We start from the raw sequence: 16,712 nt of genomic DNA on the forward strand, positions 1-16,712 counted from the left end.
TTAAAGAAGTTATAAAGAATTGGAGATTATTTGTTTTATATTACCGTAATCATTGAATTGATCAATCAAAGTTCGCCACACTTGAAAAATTTAATTTTCTTCTGATGGTTAAATTTCAATTCAATCTCAATCTCTACTCTCGTATGGACCTATCTTAAAAAGGAATATACTTGAAAATATAAGAAAAATACGAAATCTTTTATAAAAACTAACTATTTAGAAAAAGTGTGTTATTTCATGTACATTTAGAGGTATATAAAATCATTTCTGAACATATGTTTCTAAATATCGAAAAAGAAAGGTTGATTGTTGCATAAATTCAGGTAGTTGTTTCTATTTCCTACGTGTACAACAGTTTAACCGCCTCGATACTTAGCTCAGACCGCGTGATCTCGAACAAACATTGTTCGCGCTTTATTACTTTTTGTCCTTTGATTACCTCAAACGAGAAACGTGGCTGACTTAACGATTGAGATGTGCCGCACATTTTTACATACAATACTTAGTAATAACCACCTTAGTAGTATCCACGTTGTTAATTAATCATGCGCCCGTTTTAAAATTTATAATTAACATTTCCTAAAATTGTTAATAACTTGTTTTAAAGATGGTTCAAATCATGATACTAAAACATCTACATTTTCAATTTTATTTCATTAAACAATAAAGTTATATATTACACACGAACAATCAGTGTTGGCTCTATATTGGAATTACTTTTATATATTTTATTTAATTCTTCGAGTCCAATACTGTCAAGTTACTTATAATATAATATGTATATAAAATTTTTTTGTTATTTGTTACATTATACTATAGTTCTTTTTTTAGAAATCAAGTATATAATTTTTGATAATTAATTAAAATGACTTCATCACGTACAAAAAATACATATTTAATTTCGAATTTTGTTTTACTGCATTATTTTGGAAAACAATCGTGACAAGAAAATTAAATCAATCATTAAAATTGATATTTTTGAGAATAATTGTAGTAAACGGGGAGACTTGTAATTTTCCAATTGTAAAATTTATCGATTTGATCGAATAAAGAGTGATATTGCATTATTCATAAAAGTTCCAAAAGTGTTTCGCGAAGCTTGCCATTGCTATTTTCGAATCGTATCTGTGGTTGCTAAATCGAGATTTCGTTGTAACTTTTAGAATCGCGGTGATAGCAAACAATTAGACTTTTTGCGATTAATCCATGTACTAGTGAAAATAGACGATAGATTGAATTTCTATATACGTAAGGAGAAAAATGAAGAAGAGGTGGAACAATATATAAAAATTACTACAAGACTTTTATACGGCAATATGCTTTCGATCGATATATCGAGTGTTTCTTTAGTTACTTATTATTTAAATTGACAGTACGCGATATCTTTCAGTGACCAAAGTAAGATTTTTCATATTTTTGTTAATAGAAAAGATTTTGAAAGACTGAATACTTTGTTTAATTTGTTGTTACAAATTCTAACAATTTTGAGTAGATAAATCGATTGACCCTCTATTTTTCGAATGAAAGAATAACTTGAAAAGAAGGTTGAAAGAGGATCTTAGGAGAGGATGGAAGAAAGCTTCGGTGGTTCGGCTTCTTTACTCAGCTGCATCACGTGCAATGCGCACGCAAATTCAAGCGATTATGCAAATTTCGCATTAAAATGCATTTTATCGAAATCTCCGACTATTCGACGAAAAGCGAACACGAAAGGCGTCGTGACGCTTTATGCATTTGTGGTTTTCCCTTCCATCTCCTAATTCGTTGTTTGTAATTGCATCATATCGTAGTATTCTTCTTGTTTAATATTTTCTTTGTGATATTTAGTATTTTTTATTCTATTTTAAATTAATTGCATCTTTATCACACAAAATGTGTCTATTTAAGAGAAGAGAGAGAATTATTGAATAAAAAGAGGCTAATGGCATATAAAAAAAAAAATGTATAATGTCAATAAACGAATTAGCCATTCGTAATCGATAAGTAACACGGTAACGTAAGCAAAAATATTGATTTCTTTACTGCTTACGTTTTATCGTTCAAGTTTTTTATGTGTCGCATATAGCCACAGACTTTGTCTCTGTATATATTCCTTCTGTCAGCTGTGCTTCAACTGCATTTGTTGTGCCAAGGCTTCGATTAGCGAAAGAAAGTTATCGTTCAAACTTTGCCGAGCTGTGCAAAAGATTGCTGATGAAATGCCAGCTGATTTCTTGCGATTTGACTTTTCCTCACCGGAGGATTTGTTTACGACGAAATATTGTGAATGTCTGTCTTCGAAGAGACATTGAAAGTTTAAAGTTCTTTCTTACTTAGCACCATGATAAAATTACAAGTTCGTTCATTAATAGCATAAGGTTATTTATTAATAACTAGTAACTAAATTAAAACTTGTAATACATGATATGTTACATATTTATTATTGATGATAAATATTATTTTTATTATACTATTACAAATACATATAATAAACAATACATCAGAAAAAATTATTGACCAAAGTAAACATATCGAGATAGCATCATATCTCAAAATTCAAAAGAATGAATAGTACAAGGTATAATTTCAAAATTGTTAATTGCCATACGTCATTTCGGTGCGTTACAATTCTTGCGATAGAAAATTATTGTAGAATCTTACATAATCGGAGAGACGACATAGAAGGATACGATGCGATTGACAATCCTAATACGTGTCTAGCCTAAATCATGTGATCGCAGTGCCATTTAATATCAAACTTATTTAATCTGACCTTTTCTTGAAAGTTGTGCATTGTGTTTGTAAATCTTTCTGTAGAGAATAGTTCTTTGTTGTAATAATCAATTAATTGATTCTCGACTGTTTTCCTCTTTCGGTGTATTGATATATTGATAATATATATTACGCAACAACAATAATTTTCATACATCACCCGTCCCAAGTATCTAACTGGAAAAAAATGGCGGTAGCGATCTAGCCTAACCAACGTCGTAAGGCTTCTCTCTGATTAAGAATCTGTAGAAAATATACGCATCAAGTATCTACAATGCAAGATATTTCCTAAAGGTATGAAAATATATAAAAATTTATTTAGAAAGAGAAAGTTTTGTTTTTTTACGCTTTTTATTTCTCATGTTTATAATCTTTCTCTCGTCAAGTCAAATTATATATCATTGTCAATTTTATAATTTTTCACAAAGATATATATACACCGATAGAAATCGATAGTATAGAGGAACTTTACAAATGTCTATTTGAATTCTCATCGACTACAGAACTGCAGACGAGGAAAGTCATGAAAATATTGCAAGATCGCAAAGAATGATAGCTGTTGAAGTATAAGAAGTTAATGCCGTTCGAATAAATATATCCGCTCTCTGACTCACTTTTTACGAGATTTTTATCCGCATTTGAAACGTATATAGACCACTTGCGCGCGGAACAAATCTTCCTTCACAGTTTTTTTTTTCTGCTGATAAAGTTAATAAAACGGATTTTTCTAAAATTCTTTTAATTTTTATTAAAATCTTTCATAATGTTTTAAGAGAAATTTTTATCTTTAATTAATTATTTTACAATATATTTCTCTTTATTGTTATCTGAACAATTTTATGCATAATATTTTATAGTATCTATTTTATTATAATGATATAACATGTAATTATTACTATACATTTTGATTGTAAGAATTATAATTACACTACAAAATTGAACTTTTTTTTTACAACACGAATGTGAATAGTCATTTGCTATTTTCTTCATAAAATAAATGTAATATACCACTGATATTGGTGGCTTTATCTCGTTTAAGTTTTTATAATATAGTATTTATAATTTATAATATAATAATTGTTTATTATAATTGTTTAATAATTGTCACGTTTTATATAATAACATTGTTTCGGATAAAAGAAAAATACCTTGCAATATATTTTCTAAATGCAATATTTTTACCAAATTGTGTAATAATACTTTTAGCATTTTGGCTTAAAACTCTTAGAATTAATAACCGAGCTTTACGAATATACAACGCGAACAATTTGTGTTCGACGAACGTCTTGGATGGGATTAGCAACCTCGAATCTACTCTCCTGTCTGCGACAGCAACAGGATCAGATCGGCCGCCCTTTGAAGGAGCCGGATTGGCATACGGGAGAACGCGGTGGGAGCAAGGGTATATATCCTGTTAATTACACGATCTCGGATTTGCCTGTGACGTTAGACGTCTCGAGCAGGATGTCTGTTCCCTGACAGACAGATTGAGTTGCCTTCCGTATTATGGGCGCGATTAATAGTAATCGCCTTCCTGCTTTTCGATCCGTAAAATCTCATTGCACGGTCCCAGCTCGAAATAACAATAGGACGATTCTTGCTTTTTGATAAAATACTAAAGAGTGTCTCAAACTTAAATATCAAAATTTTGAGAGTGAGTTGTAGAGGTTGATGTACTAACAATAAGAAAAAAAAATTTTTTTATTGGTTTGCTTGTTTTCTCTTTGTTTTGAAAATCAGAAAGTAAAACAAAAAGTTTTCAGTTTCACGCTACTTGTTAACAACTCTACACACACACACACACACACACGCACACGCACACGCACACGCACACGCACACGCACACGCACACGCACACGCACACGCACACGCACACGCACACGCACACGCACACGCACACGCACACGCACACGCACACGCACACGCACACGCACACGCACACGCACACGCACACACACACACACACACACACACACACACACACACACACACACACACACACACACACATACACACACACACATATATAATAAATAATGTAATTTATAATAATAAAATGTTACAAATAAAATTGTTAAAATAAAAGCTAATAAAATAATCTTACTTTAAATCTTGAATGTACTCTTTAAATATATTAAAAAAAGATATTTTGTAAATTAGTAATAATAATTTTTATATTATGTTAATAATCTCTTTAATGAGTCAAACGTATTTTCTATAATTAGTATTTTTGGTAACTGATTTATATCAATTAATGATTTCAATGATTTTGCGAACATTGAGACTTACTGTAAAATGACAAAACTTTTTATTATGCCAAATAATGATGAATTCAGTTTTGTCGAATATTTAATACGCATTTTTTTTTGTTCTCTCCAAGAAAGAAATTCAAGTTGTAAACATTCGGTAAATATTAATATTTTGTAATTCACATATCGCAGTTTGAGTAACATCATATTGTATACATTTTAACTTATTATATTGTAGAATAAAAATTGTACTTGCAATATATACCATTTAAAGTAAATTCTTGCCCGCGCTAAAAAAAGTTCCAAAGTCACGTCGCAATTTGCATTTCAAATTTAAAAAGAAATTCAAGTTAAATTTACGAACAATAATGTTATTATAAATTTTTATTTCATTATAAAATTGCAAAAAAAATTTCGCTACTATACTAGTGAATTGTTTTAAAGAGCCTACGAACTTTATTCGTCATCTGAATACTTCCATCGCATCGTGTCCATCAGCCACAACTACGAAAATCGGGAAAACCCATAAATGCGGAAAACAAGCACAACGCAAATTCACGAGATTCGCGATGTTCAAGTGGCATCGAAAGCGAATTTGACGAGCATATTATTCTGATTATTCTGACGTTAATGCGACATTAATAGACAATAGGATCAAGCAATTTTAATACTCTTGAAATGTACTAAGAAATAACGCACCATATATTCATGGTTTTTAAAATTTAATTTGTGAAAGCACATGGAAACGTAATTTAATTGGTATTTTTATTATAATAATTAATTGACGTCTCGATACTTGTCAACACAAGTTATAAATAAAAATTAATGTAAATAATTGATAATAATAACTAAAATTAAAACGAGTAAATATCGATAATATATATAGATATCACTAATATGTATATAACGATAATTATTAAAAGTTTTAATTATTAAGAATTGGATTAATTCGTGCGAGTGTCTTTCCTTGAAATACTTTACTAGTTGACACTGCGAGAAAAATACTCAGCGAGCAATTAACATTTCTATAATAAGACTTAATCTTTTAAAATTAAAAAAAAATTGAATTATCTGATTTATTTAAATTGTCAAATGTAATAGGCTTGCCATCAATTTATATCTTTGAATGATTAAATTCGTAAATTTTGTAAGAGAAAGAGCTTATTTTCCAGAGAAATCTATCACATTTCGTTCGACTACTAAAAATCCGTAGTCTATTTTTGGTAGATATGAGTAAGTAAAGCGATCGGAGAATTAATTTTGCGATTCTCACGCGTTTTCTCTCGCCTCGAAGCTCATCAAATATTTACGCGACTTTTCGCGCCTTGATGTATCCGTCGGATCTTCGCGTTTGTTGTACTTGGGAATTTGCGGTTCCGCGTAACTTTATTCGCCTTTAGCGAGGGCTTAAACTTTGCTTCTCTTCTCTTCTCGCAGGAAAACTTCTCTCGAGGAAACGTTAACGATGGATTTCCTGGCAAGATCAATAAGGAGCTTCCTTAGTCCTTAATAAAGCCACTGATCAATATATTCTAATTTTATATACATATAGGGAAAAGAAAAGAGAGAGTTATCATTTTGTTTTTTAGAAATAACTAAATTATTCATATACTACCCCTTTTGTGTACGCATGTTCTTCTAAAAAATTAAATAGATTTGTCTCAATGTACAAATACGAGTATATTTTGTAAATTCGTCGAATCACAAAGAAATGAAGTGAAAAGTTTTCGTTGGCTATATATACATATATATGTCAGTTTTGCACACGTATGTGTATATAAATGGATAAATAAAATACTGTCTTTTGCAACACATAATCGCTTCTTTTAATATACTTACTACTCTCTAAATCTTATTTTCCTCATTATTTTAGTTTATCAAATAACTGTTAAAAATCGTCATCCTGCAATGTACCGATACATTAATTGTTGTACATTTATCTATGTAATAAAATTTTACTACATCTCTCTATTATTATATTAAAATGTCATAACTAAATAATTTAATAAATACGAAAAAGTTCATAATTTCCTCGTTAATTTTTTGCGCAGATATATTACAGATAAATGAGTATAAATGAAACTTTCCAACCTTTCTTCAAAGATGAGTATTGCTATATAAGATCAATCATATTAGAAAAACATCGACCAACTTTCTCGAAAGTGTCACAGAATAGTATTCTTATCTTTGGAATATTCGACAACGAATTGATTTTCTCAATAATAAAGTCAAGAACAACGCGACAATTTTTAATTTTCTGAAATTTGTTTTAATTAAATAAAAACCAATCTCAGTTTTAATCAAAAATTTGTATTTCTAGAGACAGTCTTATGTGAAATTTATGTAAAATTTTTTATTTTTAATTAAATATAAATTTTCGCCTTTTGTTATTTATTTTTCTAAATGTAAAATTCTTTTTCCCTTGAATAAGATATTAAATTTTTACCAAAAGTTCTAATTAAAATTAATATATTATAAAGGTTAAATTGCATTTTATTTAAATTTGTATTGGACAATCATTGAATAAAGAGGGTAAAAAATAAGTACGTTAAAAAATCTCTCTCTCTCTCTCTTTCTCTCTTGGTTAATTAATAAAATAATAATGTATAAACTGCAATCAGTTTTATTTTCCATTCAAATTTTTTTTGTATACAGGTGCGTAAGGAACGTAAAACATACGTATGAAAAGCACACTTACAAAAGCTCTCTCACGCATTTATATGCAAGAATCACACGCACACGTAATGTAACTTGAATTATTTTCTCATACTGCAAACATTTTATTTACAATATATGTATAATATTATAATAATTTTTAACCCATAATAGGCTTGTAATGTAAAGAATTATATAATCGATGATTATAAATATATAAATCGATAAGTCTCTAATCAATTGTTAATTTTATATATTGATAAACATTAATTAAAAATTTTAACTTTATAAATTATTATCATCCAATATCCTAACAGTACATGATATCGAACGAATATCGTGATTATTGTATAAATATACGCACGATATCGCGACATTGTACGAATGTTCGTACGATACTCAGAATATTCTAGAATATTCATACAATATTTTGTGCTGTTAGAGTGTCGTTGTGTGTAATTTTAAATTTTTAAATTTAATTATTTAATGTCAAAATAATTAAATTATCAAGTTATTATATTATGATTTAACTAAAGATTATTAATATCTAAATATTAATTAATTACTACCTATTTAAAATTTTTTAATAAGAATAATAAATAATAGTTTTATAGTAATAAAAATAAAATGTTGGCCGATAATAGGTTAAATTTCTAACATTATTATTTATTATTTTATTTTTATTTTAATATTTATTGTACGCGATGACAACATGTGTGTTTTTGATTATCGTTAAGTTGCAATAAATATACAAATATCTAATTTGTGTATTTATAAGTATTGTGCATACAATAGGTACAATAGCCTCCTTGTACATTAATGATTTTTTATTAAAAATAAAAGTTAATCAGTAAGATTTTCTTATAACATTCAAATATATTCTTTTTTTTAAATAATAACATTACTCGAATTATTTTAAGCTACCTGAAATAATTATTTCTTCCATATTATGTAATATAATAATAAAACAATATCAAAATAAATTTAAGAAGATAATTTAAATTCTAATTTTTTAAGTTACTCTTTCCAATTATAATTTTTTCTATTTTTTGTAAAATTTTGTTTTAATTTTTTCTATAGAATATACTCTTTATTGTTTTAAATAAAGTAACACTTTTTTAAAGACAATAGAAATATTTTAAATAGACGTAGCACATAATATATCAGTAATATTAGAATAATACAATATTGCTGTAATATTACAAATTACAATTGAAATATTATTAGAAAGTCTTGTAGGAATATTACAATATCACAATGTAAAATTGCAATTCTAATACTGAGACGTTACAACGCAATGTATTATAATGTGATATTTCTGTAATATCTGTATGTATTATATTGCAGTGTGATTTAAGATTTTGAAATATTATTGTAACACTGTATAAACATTGCAGTAGCAGAGCGGTACGCGACATACAGATGGATGTGGCAGCGTTCTCTTTCTCGTAATTAAAAAACTATACAGAACAAAATAAAAGATGTAACATTTATAAGATTTCTCAGCTATGTTCTAAAGAAATAATAATGAAATAATGCCTTTTGAAAGTGAGCCTCCAAAATTAGGCGAGATAAAATAAATTAAATACAGTAATACAATTGCAATATGTAATAACATAACTGCAATATACTTGTAATGTAAAAATGTTAAAATGATTTAATTCCTCACAATATTACAAAAACGTTACACAGTAATACAATTGTGATATGTCATCATTATATTATTGTAGTTTGTTTTATGAGGACATTTACAAGGATATTACTATAATATCTCTGTAATATTCCAGTAACGTTCATGTTATATTTCATTGCAACATTGCTATTGAAAAATAATATTGCTATTATATTAAGTGCTATAAGTGGGATTCTAGGTGTTCTGGGATGGTCAAATGAGAGAAAATACCCTACGTATTGTTATGTTAAAAACCAGATCATGATATAATATCAATATTAGGCTGTATTAAAACTATAAGTGCAATTTTTTTAATATAAAAAATATTTGTTTAATAATGCTCTAATCAATTATAAATTTTATATTTAATTTTTCATTGCTTTTGATACCGCTGAGAAACATTTTATTAAAAATTAACAATTACACATTCATAATCAAATATTTAGCGAAATTTACTCCAAATAATTTGTTAACTTTTGCAAGATAATTCTTCTCTCTTCTTAATCTTATAAATAAGATTTGCATAACTCCAACATTCATTTATCATAATTATAATTTTGTAATCATTAATTCGTCAAAATATATTAAAATATATCTATCAAAATATACCGATAGGATTTCTTTGCAAACATTATCACATAAAAATATAAATATAGTAATTGATATAACGTCTGAATTAAATTAGAACTAAATAGATTTTAATTTAAATTCAAAGTTTTTTAACATTTTTCAATGATTAATTGAATTAGAAATCACAAATTTCAAAACTGTACAATTTTTAACGACTTAAATCGAATAAAAGACGATATAAATAAAAATTAATATTCTTAATAGATAAAAAAAATTTCTGACGTCTATTTATACATTTAATTCGTGATCTAATTTAATCTATTCAAATACATATTAAATTAATATACAAGATTAACAAACCAAAGTATTATCTACTGTAAAGGTAGACAATAACAAAAAGAGAAAGAAAAGAAAAGATATCTTCTAATATCTTCTCGGAACTGTGTCAGAGTACATTTTAACGTAAAAATTTAAACTTTAAATATACAGATATTTGAGTAAAAAAGGAGGCGAAAGAGAAAAAAGAAAAAAATTTCTTTACATTTTTTACATTTTTATCGCAATTATTCTAGATAGTGATCAAAGGCTATAACTTTGAATCAATTTTATCGCTGTGGACGACCTGTTGCGAAGAGTTTTCGCGGGCGATGCAATCGCGAACAGCCTGTAAGATAATGCTTATCCTCCGGTCTAGGGCATTTAGATGGGGTTCCCATAAAACAGGAGCCACGGGATCCCTTGCCATACTCTGCCGCATTGCAGTGCTGAGCCGCGTGGGCCCATTATGGAAACTGCAATAAAAATTGATAGTTAGACCAATAAAGACTAAATTTCTTTAATTTATTACTTATAAATACACTAAATAGGCCGTTTGAATTTTAGCTTTTCATCAACAAGCGACAGTTCAAAAGAAAGGCAAATTATACATAGCATCAAATAAATAATTAAATTTAACTGTAATTTGAATATAGTTGTACAGTGTGTGAACAAAGTTTGAATACAAGTTTACATTATTATACGAAATTATCAATTCAAATAGAGGAGATTAAATGAAAAACGCTTCTCAAACAAATCTTATACTTGTCCGTGTTTCTGCGCAGAAGTTTATTAAAATGTTGATTTTTTTAGCAACGATAGCACTTGTCATTTTTCCTGCTAATTTAGAAGACGTTAGTAACGACAAAAAGGTTTAAAATCCAAACAATCATAATTTGAAAATAAGTCGTACGATTATAAAGTGAAACTTATTTGAAAACATCTGAATTGTACTTTACGAGCCGTAAACTTTATTTAGAAACGAGTCATAAAACAATTTTTTGTCATAAAACAATAAAAATAGCCAAAAACGCCATTTTAAACCCATTTCATCCCAATTTACTCAAAATTCTGACGCAAACTCTGACAGCGACATTATTATGTTTATTGCAGCGCAAAAAAATGCTTCGAATGCATTTATTGTTACACTTCACAAAAAGTAATTTTTTCGTTGAATTTCGTTATTGAAAATGTATTTTTATAATTGTATCTTTCAGCTGTGATTAATCAGTTTATTTATCGTTTAAATCTTCTCGCTTATATTTTTCTATATGAAATGAATAATCTTGCCGAAATATCTAAAAATTTAATAGACATAGATTTGAAAATAATTTTATTTGACCATCAAAATAATTATATAGGATGTTCAAGCATGATGAGTAATGATAAAAAAAAATTTTCGACATTCTAGTTCGAATGTCCTACATAATTATTTCTAGCTTATTTTGACACAAAGTATAAAAAATATTTCGTAAAGTATTTAGTTTTTGATAATTATACCTTAATACTTTTATTCACAGAATAATGAGATAAATCAATTAATGTAAAGACAACATGATTGTTTTTTTCAAAAAATTATGCAATTTGCAATATGTAATTACCTATCTTTTTTGAAAACCAATTATGTATTAATGTTTTCTGTACACCAATTTATTGATCTTATTATTATGTGCGCATTATTAAACAATTGCTAAAAATGAATAGTACGATAATTGAATAATTATTTTGTACTACTTATATCGAAATATACGAAAATATTGCATAAAATATCTCAATTATTACATAACTGTAATTGTTTTATATACAAAATAACTAAATAAATCGTATTACATTAAAAAATCATATAATTCCATTTTAAAAATATGATTTTTATACGACTACAAAAATAGTTTCAGTGCTGCACGGTACACACAATTGTACTATTCTAAAATTATTGTAAATTTTGTTGTAAATTTTTAGGTTTACATTCATATTTTTTTAAGATAAAAATGGAATACCATCCAGAATAAAGCCAAATATTCCCCATTGATGTCTTGTTATAGACTAGTATGCAGAAAAAAATAATATATCTGGTCTATTTTGTAAGATATATTTGCTTCAATATATGTGTATAATTTTATACTGCGTAATAACGCTGACAATAAGAGTAATCAGGTAAACAAAAGTCTCGGCAGGATGAAAAGGTTGTCTCAAGGCTCATCCTTCCTCCTTAATCCTGAAAGAAAGTTCTCTGAAGACTCCCCGGAGAGTAGCCCAGTCAGTGGCAAAGCAAAGTACTCTGAGAGAGTCCACTTTTACCCATGTGATGCGTCGAAATGTGTGCGTTTTGTGTGTGCAATGTGCGATACGCGATGTACAATGTGTGTGTGTGTGTGTGTGTGTGTGTGTGTGTGTGTGTGTGTGTGTGTGTGTGTGTGTGTGTCACCTCGTATAAATAGAGCCCAAGTCGAGTGTCTGCTCAAGCCGATACTTTATTCATTGGCAGTTCCACCGACCCGTGGAGGCTTCCATTACCGTTCTGAAAGCTTCCGACCGCCCGGTTGTTGATCTAAAAACCTACGTCGCTCTGAAAAGCGCCTCGAGGCTATTATCAATCCTAAAAACCTTCGAACTCGGTAATGTTTTCTTGTGGAATGTTCAATTATTATTGAAAAACACAATTTTCAATTACCGCTATTAGTAACTTAATAATTTACGAATGATCCTTACTGATGTAAATTACTTCTCCATCAACGATGGATCAGTTACTCAGTATATAAAATAATAATATTATATTATATTATAAGTTATAATATTATAACTTATATATTATAACTATAGACGACCGTCTGGTAATTTGGCGTTCTAAACTTCACTACCATTCCTTAAAAACTATTTCTTCATCATTGCTATTGATCATAAATTGACTTTTGTTTAATTAATGGCCAAGAGAGCAATCACTAAATTATTATTATAATTATACAGTTGATCAGATGACATGTCACAACATAAAATGAAAAAAATGGACTAACAGAAGAAGAGTCACAATCAAATTCACGTGATAAAACAGCATAGCCGGAAACAATTATCCTGTAATAACGCGCTTAATGAACAATGAGTGGATTCTTTTAGTTCAGCTACATATTTGTGCATGCGTATCTGTTCATTTTCTATATTTGAACACACACACACACACACACACACTAGCATATTTAATATATTTTGGTATATTATATAAGACTTATGAAAAGCACGAATGCAGAGTAAAAAAAAATGTTTGCTTAATATACGTTAGAACAAGATAGTTGCCAAGGATTTCAGTAAATAATATATATATATATAAAAGGATAAACATTTATATTTTATATAAAAAAATGCATGTATCTCTTTCTATACAAATCGATTTTTTCATTATTCTATTGTACAAAAAGTGTTAAGAACCTGTCTAGCTAGTTTTCTACTTCTGATAAAAATTTAACAAACAAGTTAAATATTTTTTATACACTTTTCACTACAATTCAAACAAAAATATTTTGAGATAATTTTTTTAGCGAAAAATTTTAATTGCTTGATAGCAAAAGTAAATATAATTCAATTTGTTTATTATTTATTATTTACAAAATGATAATTAATGATCAAAGCTTCTGTATTAAAAAATATATTACGTAATATCTCTTCATATGCTGACGTTTTTCCTTTATAACTAATTTAACCTTGCAAAAACCTTTTTGTAAGTATACTGAACCTTTTAACCTGTGCGCGCGCACGCGCGCGCGTGTGTATGGTGCGCGCGCGTATCACTTTCAGGAAAAACTATTTTTAGTTTCGCTCATAAATATTTTTATTTCTATCTTTTTCTATCAATTATCTATTACTATAATTGTTATCATATGTACTTACATAATTATTAATTCTATTATTTGTAATTATTATAATTACAAATTATAGTTTATAATTATTACAATTTATATTAAAATAATTCTTTATGATGTAATGCAGGCAAAACTATAATAATTTGGTTTCTAATAATTTTGTATTAAAAAATAAATTTTTTCTAAGATAAAAAATATTTTTTATTTTACTCATTCAAGCGACCCGCTCAAATTTTTACAATTATATGGTAAATTTTATGTTTTTTTCTATAAAACGCCCAGCAAACACAGTTGCATGACAGCAATGTTAATAGAATAAAATCGGAAGTAACACGCAATATAACATGCGCGTTACATGTAATGTCCATGTTAGTTGTAATTTTCCACTTATAAGAAAAATAACAGTTACATAACACTTGTATCATATTTGTTATACAGGAGTCATATTAATAATTCAGTTTTATAACAGTTATATTATTAAAATAAAATGTTTGTTATATAAACCTAATAAATGGCAGTTATAGGACTGTTATAAGTTGTGATGTTGTAACATCAAGAATTCAATTTTACATAACTATAATATTGCTAAAATGTAAAAATTCGTTATATAACGTGACACACACAAATTATATAACTATTATTTTCTGTGTTTGCTGGGCGGTTATATATTCATTATATAGTATATATTGTATAACACATACATATAAAGAGGATATAATCTATAGTTATACAAATGAGATTGTTAAAAGGTAAAAGTTGAATGATGACTTCACAGGATATTGTTTGCAAACGTTTGAAATATTTTATTACATAAAAATTTATTAAAATAATTTTGTAAATAATAATTAAAAATGATAATCAGTGTTATTAAGGCTAAAATATTAAGAAACGTTTTAAGATATTTCATAAAGAAACAACTCATTTCTTCCCCATGTCAAGGAAGGTTAAGGAATAATTCCAAAATTAAATAATCTGTTAATATAATTGAAATTACCAATAAAAATACAAATAAAAAAATCCAATATAATTCAAATTTATATAATGTACTATTACATATATATAGCGTACATTTTATTGAAGAGTTTTAATAGAAATATTAAATATACAAGTATCTTAATTTAACATACGACTTAGAAAATTTACATTTCATCGAAGAATAGAAAACTAATCTAGATGTAGATATAATAATAAAGTTATTAAAAGTATTACAAATGTCATATTGTTATGTTAAAAGAACTAAGATACTACACATACGTTAATGACAAATTAAAATAAGAATGATTACTGTGATTTATATCGAAGAAAATTGTCGAATCGTACGATGGACGATGTCCATCGATCGGTAAGATTTGCAATTCAAAATAGTTAACAGTAGGTTTAGCACCGTTAAATTCGATTCCATCCGAAAAAGAAAAAAAAGGAAACTTTACGATAAGGCGGATTCTGCAATCCGCGGAGCTACGTTTTATCAAAATTGCTGGGGGACGCGCTCGTGAATTCTTGGTTTGATGCGGATTCGCGTTTTTACGGGATGCGCGATAAATCCGATGTCCAGCCGTCCGGATTTCGCGGACGCACAAAGTATCGGAAATGGAAAACCGATAAATAATGTCGGGTGTGAGATTAACACTGGGATACAGATTAAAACGCTTATAATCAAATTGTTCGTTTCTGTTATCGATGTCTCGTTGTCCAAACGAAATGACGAAACGTTTGACACCTTGCAAATTAAACTGTATAATTGTTACCACATAATATTGTGCAACAATAAATTTCGTAATAAATTGTTATTTTTTAGAGTATCGTTAGTTTTAAGAATTTATAAAGAATGTATAACTTGCAGAATTTAAAAAGTCAATCAATATAATTGTGCTTATATACTGTTGCAACAACAATTACTATTTCTTTTTACTTGTATTGTTATACTTTTTATGTTCTTTATATGTAATTTTGTGTGTGTGTATGTATGTGTAAAAAAAAAGATTTATTTGAATACTTGCAATTAAATATTTATTTACAGTACATAAATATTTATGTATCGTAAAGAAATATTTATTCAATAAAACAAATTATATTACAGTAGTGATTACATTACATTAGTGATTCTTGTACAAATATTTATTAAAATTTAGTAATTTTTTCTCTCGATGTGTACATGTACATATATATATATATATATATATTCTATATAAGATTATGTAATTATTATATGTAACTATATCACAATTTTTAATTGTTTATAAAAATGTTTGCTGTCTCAGAAATTCAACTGCATAATTAACTATTATTTATTATTTGTTATAATTAATACTATATTATTATGAAAACAATAAAAAATTATACTCACCGGAGTAAAGTACTTAAAGTAGTCTGTCTGATGATGCAGCATTGTAAGAGTGGCGCTAAAATAGATGTCTCATCGTGGAAAGGTTTTCCGAAACCTCTTCCGTGGTCCAGATGTAACGTAAAACTGTCGTTGCCAAAAATTCTAAACGTCTCGTAGTGATGACGGTCCATATTGCCCGTTAAGAAATCAAAGACTGCCATGTCTATCAGATCGAGCAATCGTCGACCTTCATCATATGGTGGAATTTCTCTTACCAGAGAACAATAATCGGAATCTGCAAATTTGTAAAAAAACAAAAGTAT

At 27.8% G+C, this 16,712-nt stretch overlaps 1 protein-coding gene across 2 annotated transcripts in view; it reads right to left on the reverse strand.

Annotated features, from left to right (window-relative positions):
• Positions 1 to 8,464: 8,464 nt before the first annotated feature.
• The window catches only part of LOC105195905, a 65,884-nt gene continuing 57,636 nt past the window's right edge, over positions 8,465 to 16,712 (reverse strand). For both annotated transcript variants that reach the window (XM_039458211.1, XM_039458212.1), the window contains 2 exons: positions 16,411 to 16,684; positions 8,465 to 10,688 (listed from right to left, as the gene is read on the reverse strand). In XM_039458211.1, the coding sequence (XP_039314145.1) occupies positions 10,484 to 10,688; positions 16,411 to 16,684 (479 nt within the window). In that variant the 3' untranslated portion in view covers positions 8,465 to 10,483. The remainder of the gene's footprint in view (positions 10,689 to 16,410; positions 16,685 to 16,712) is intronic.

This window comes from Solenopsis invicta, chromosome 16, assembly GCF_016802725.1.
Source record: "Solenopsis invicta isolate M01_SB chromosome 16, UNIL_Sinv_3.0, whole genome shotgun sequence".
NCBI lineage: Eukaryota > Metazoa > Arthropoda > Insecta > Hymenoptera > Formicidae > Solenopsis > Solenopsis invicta.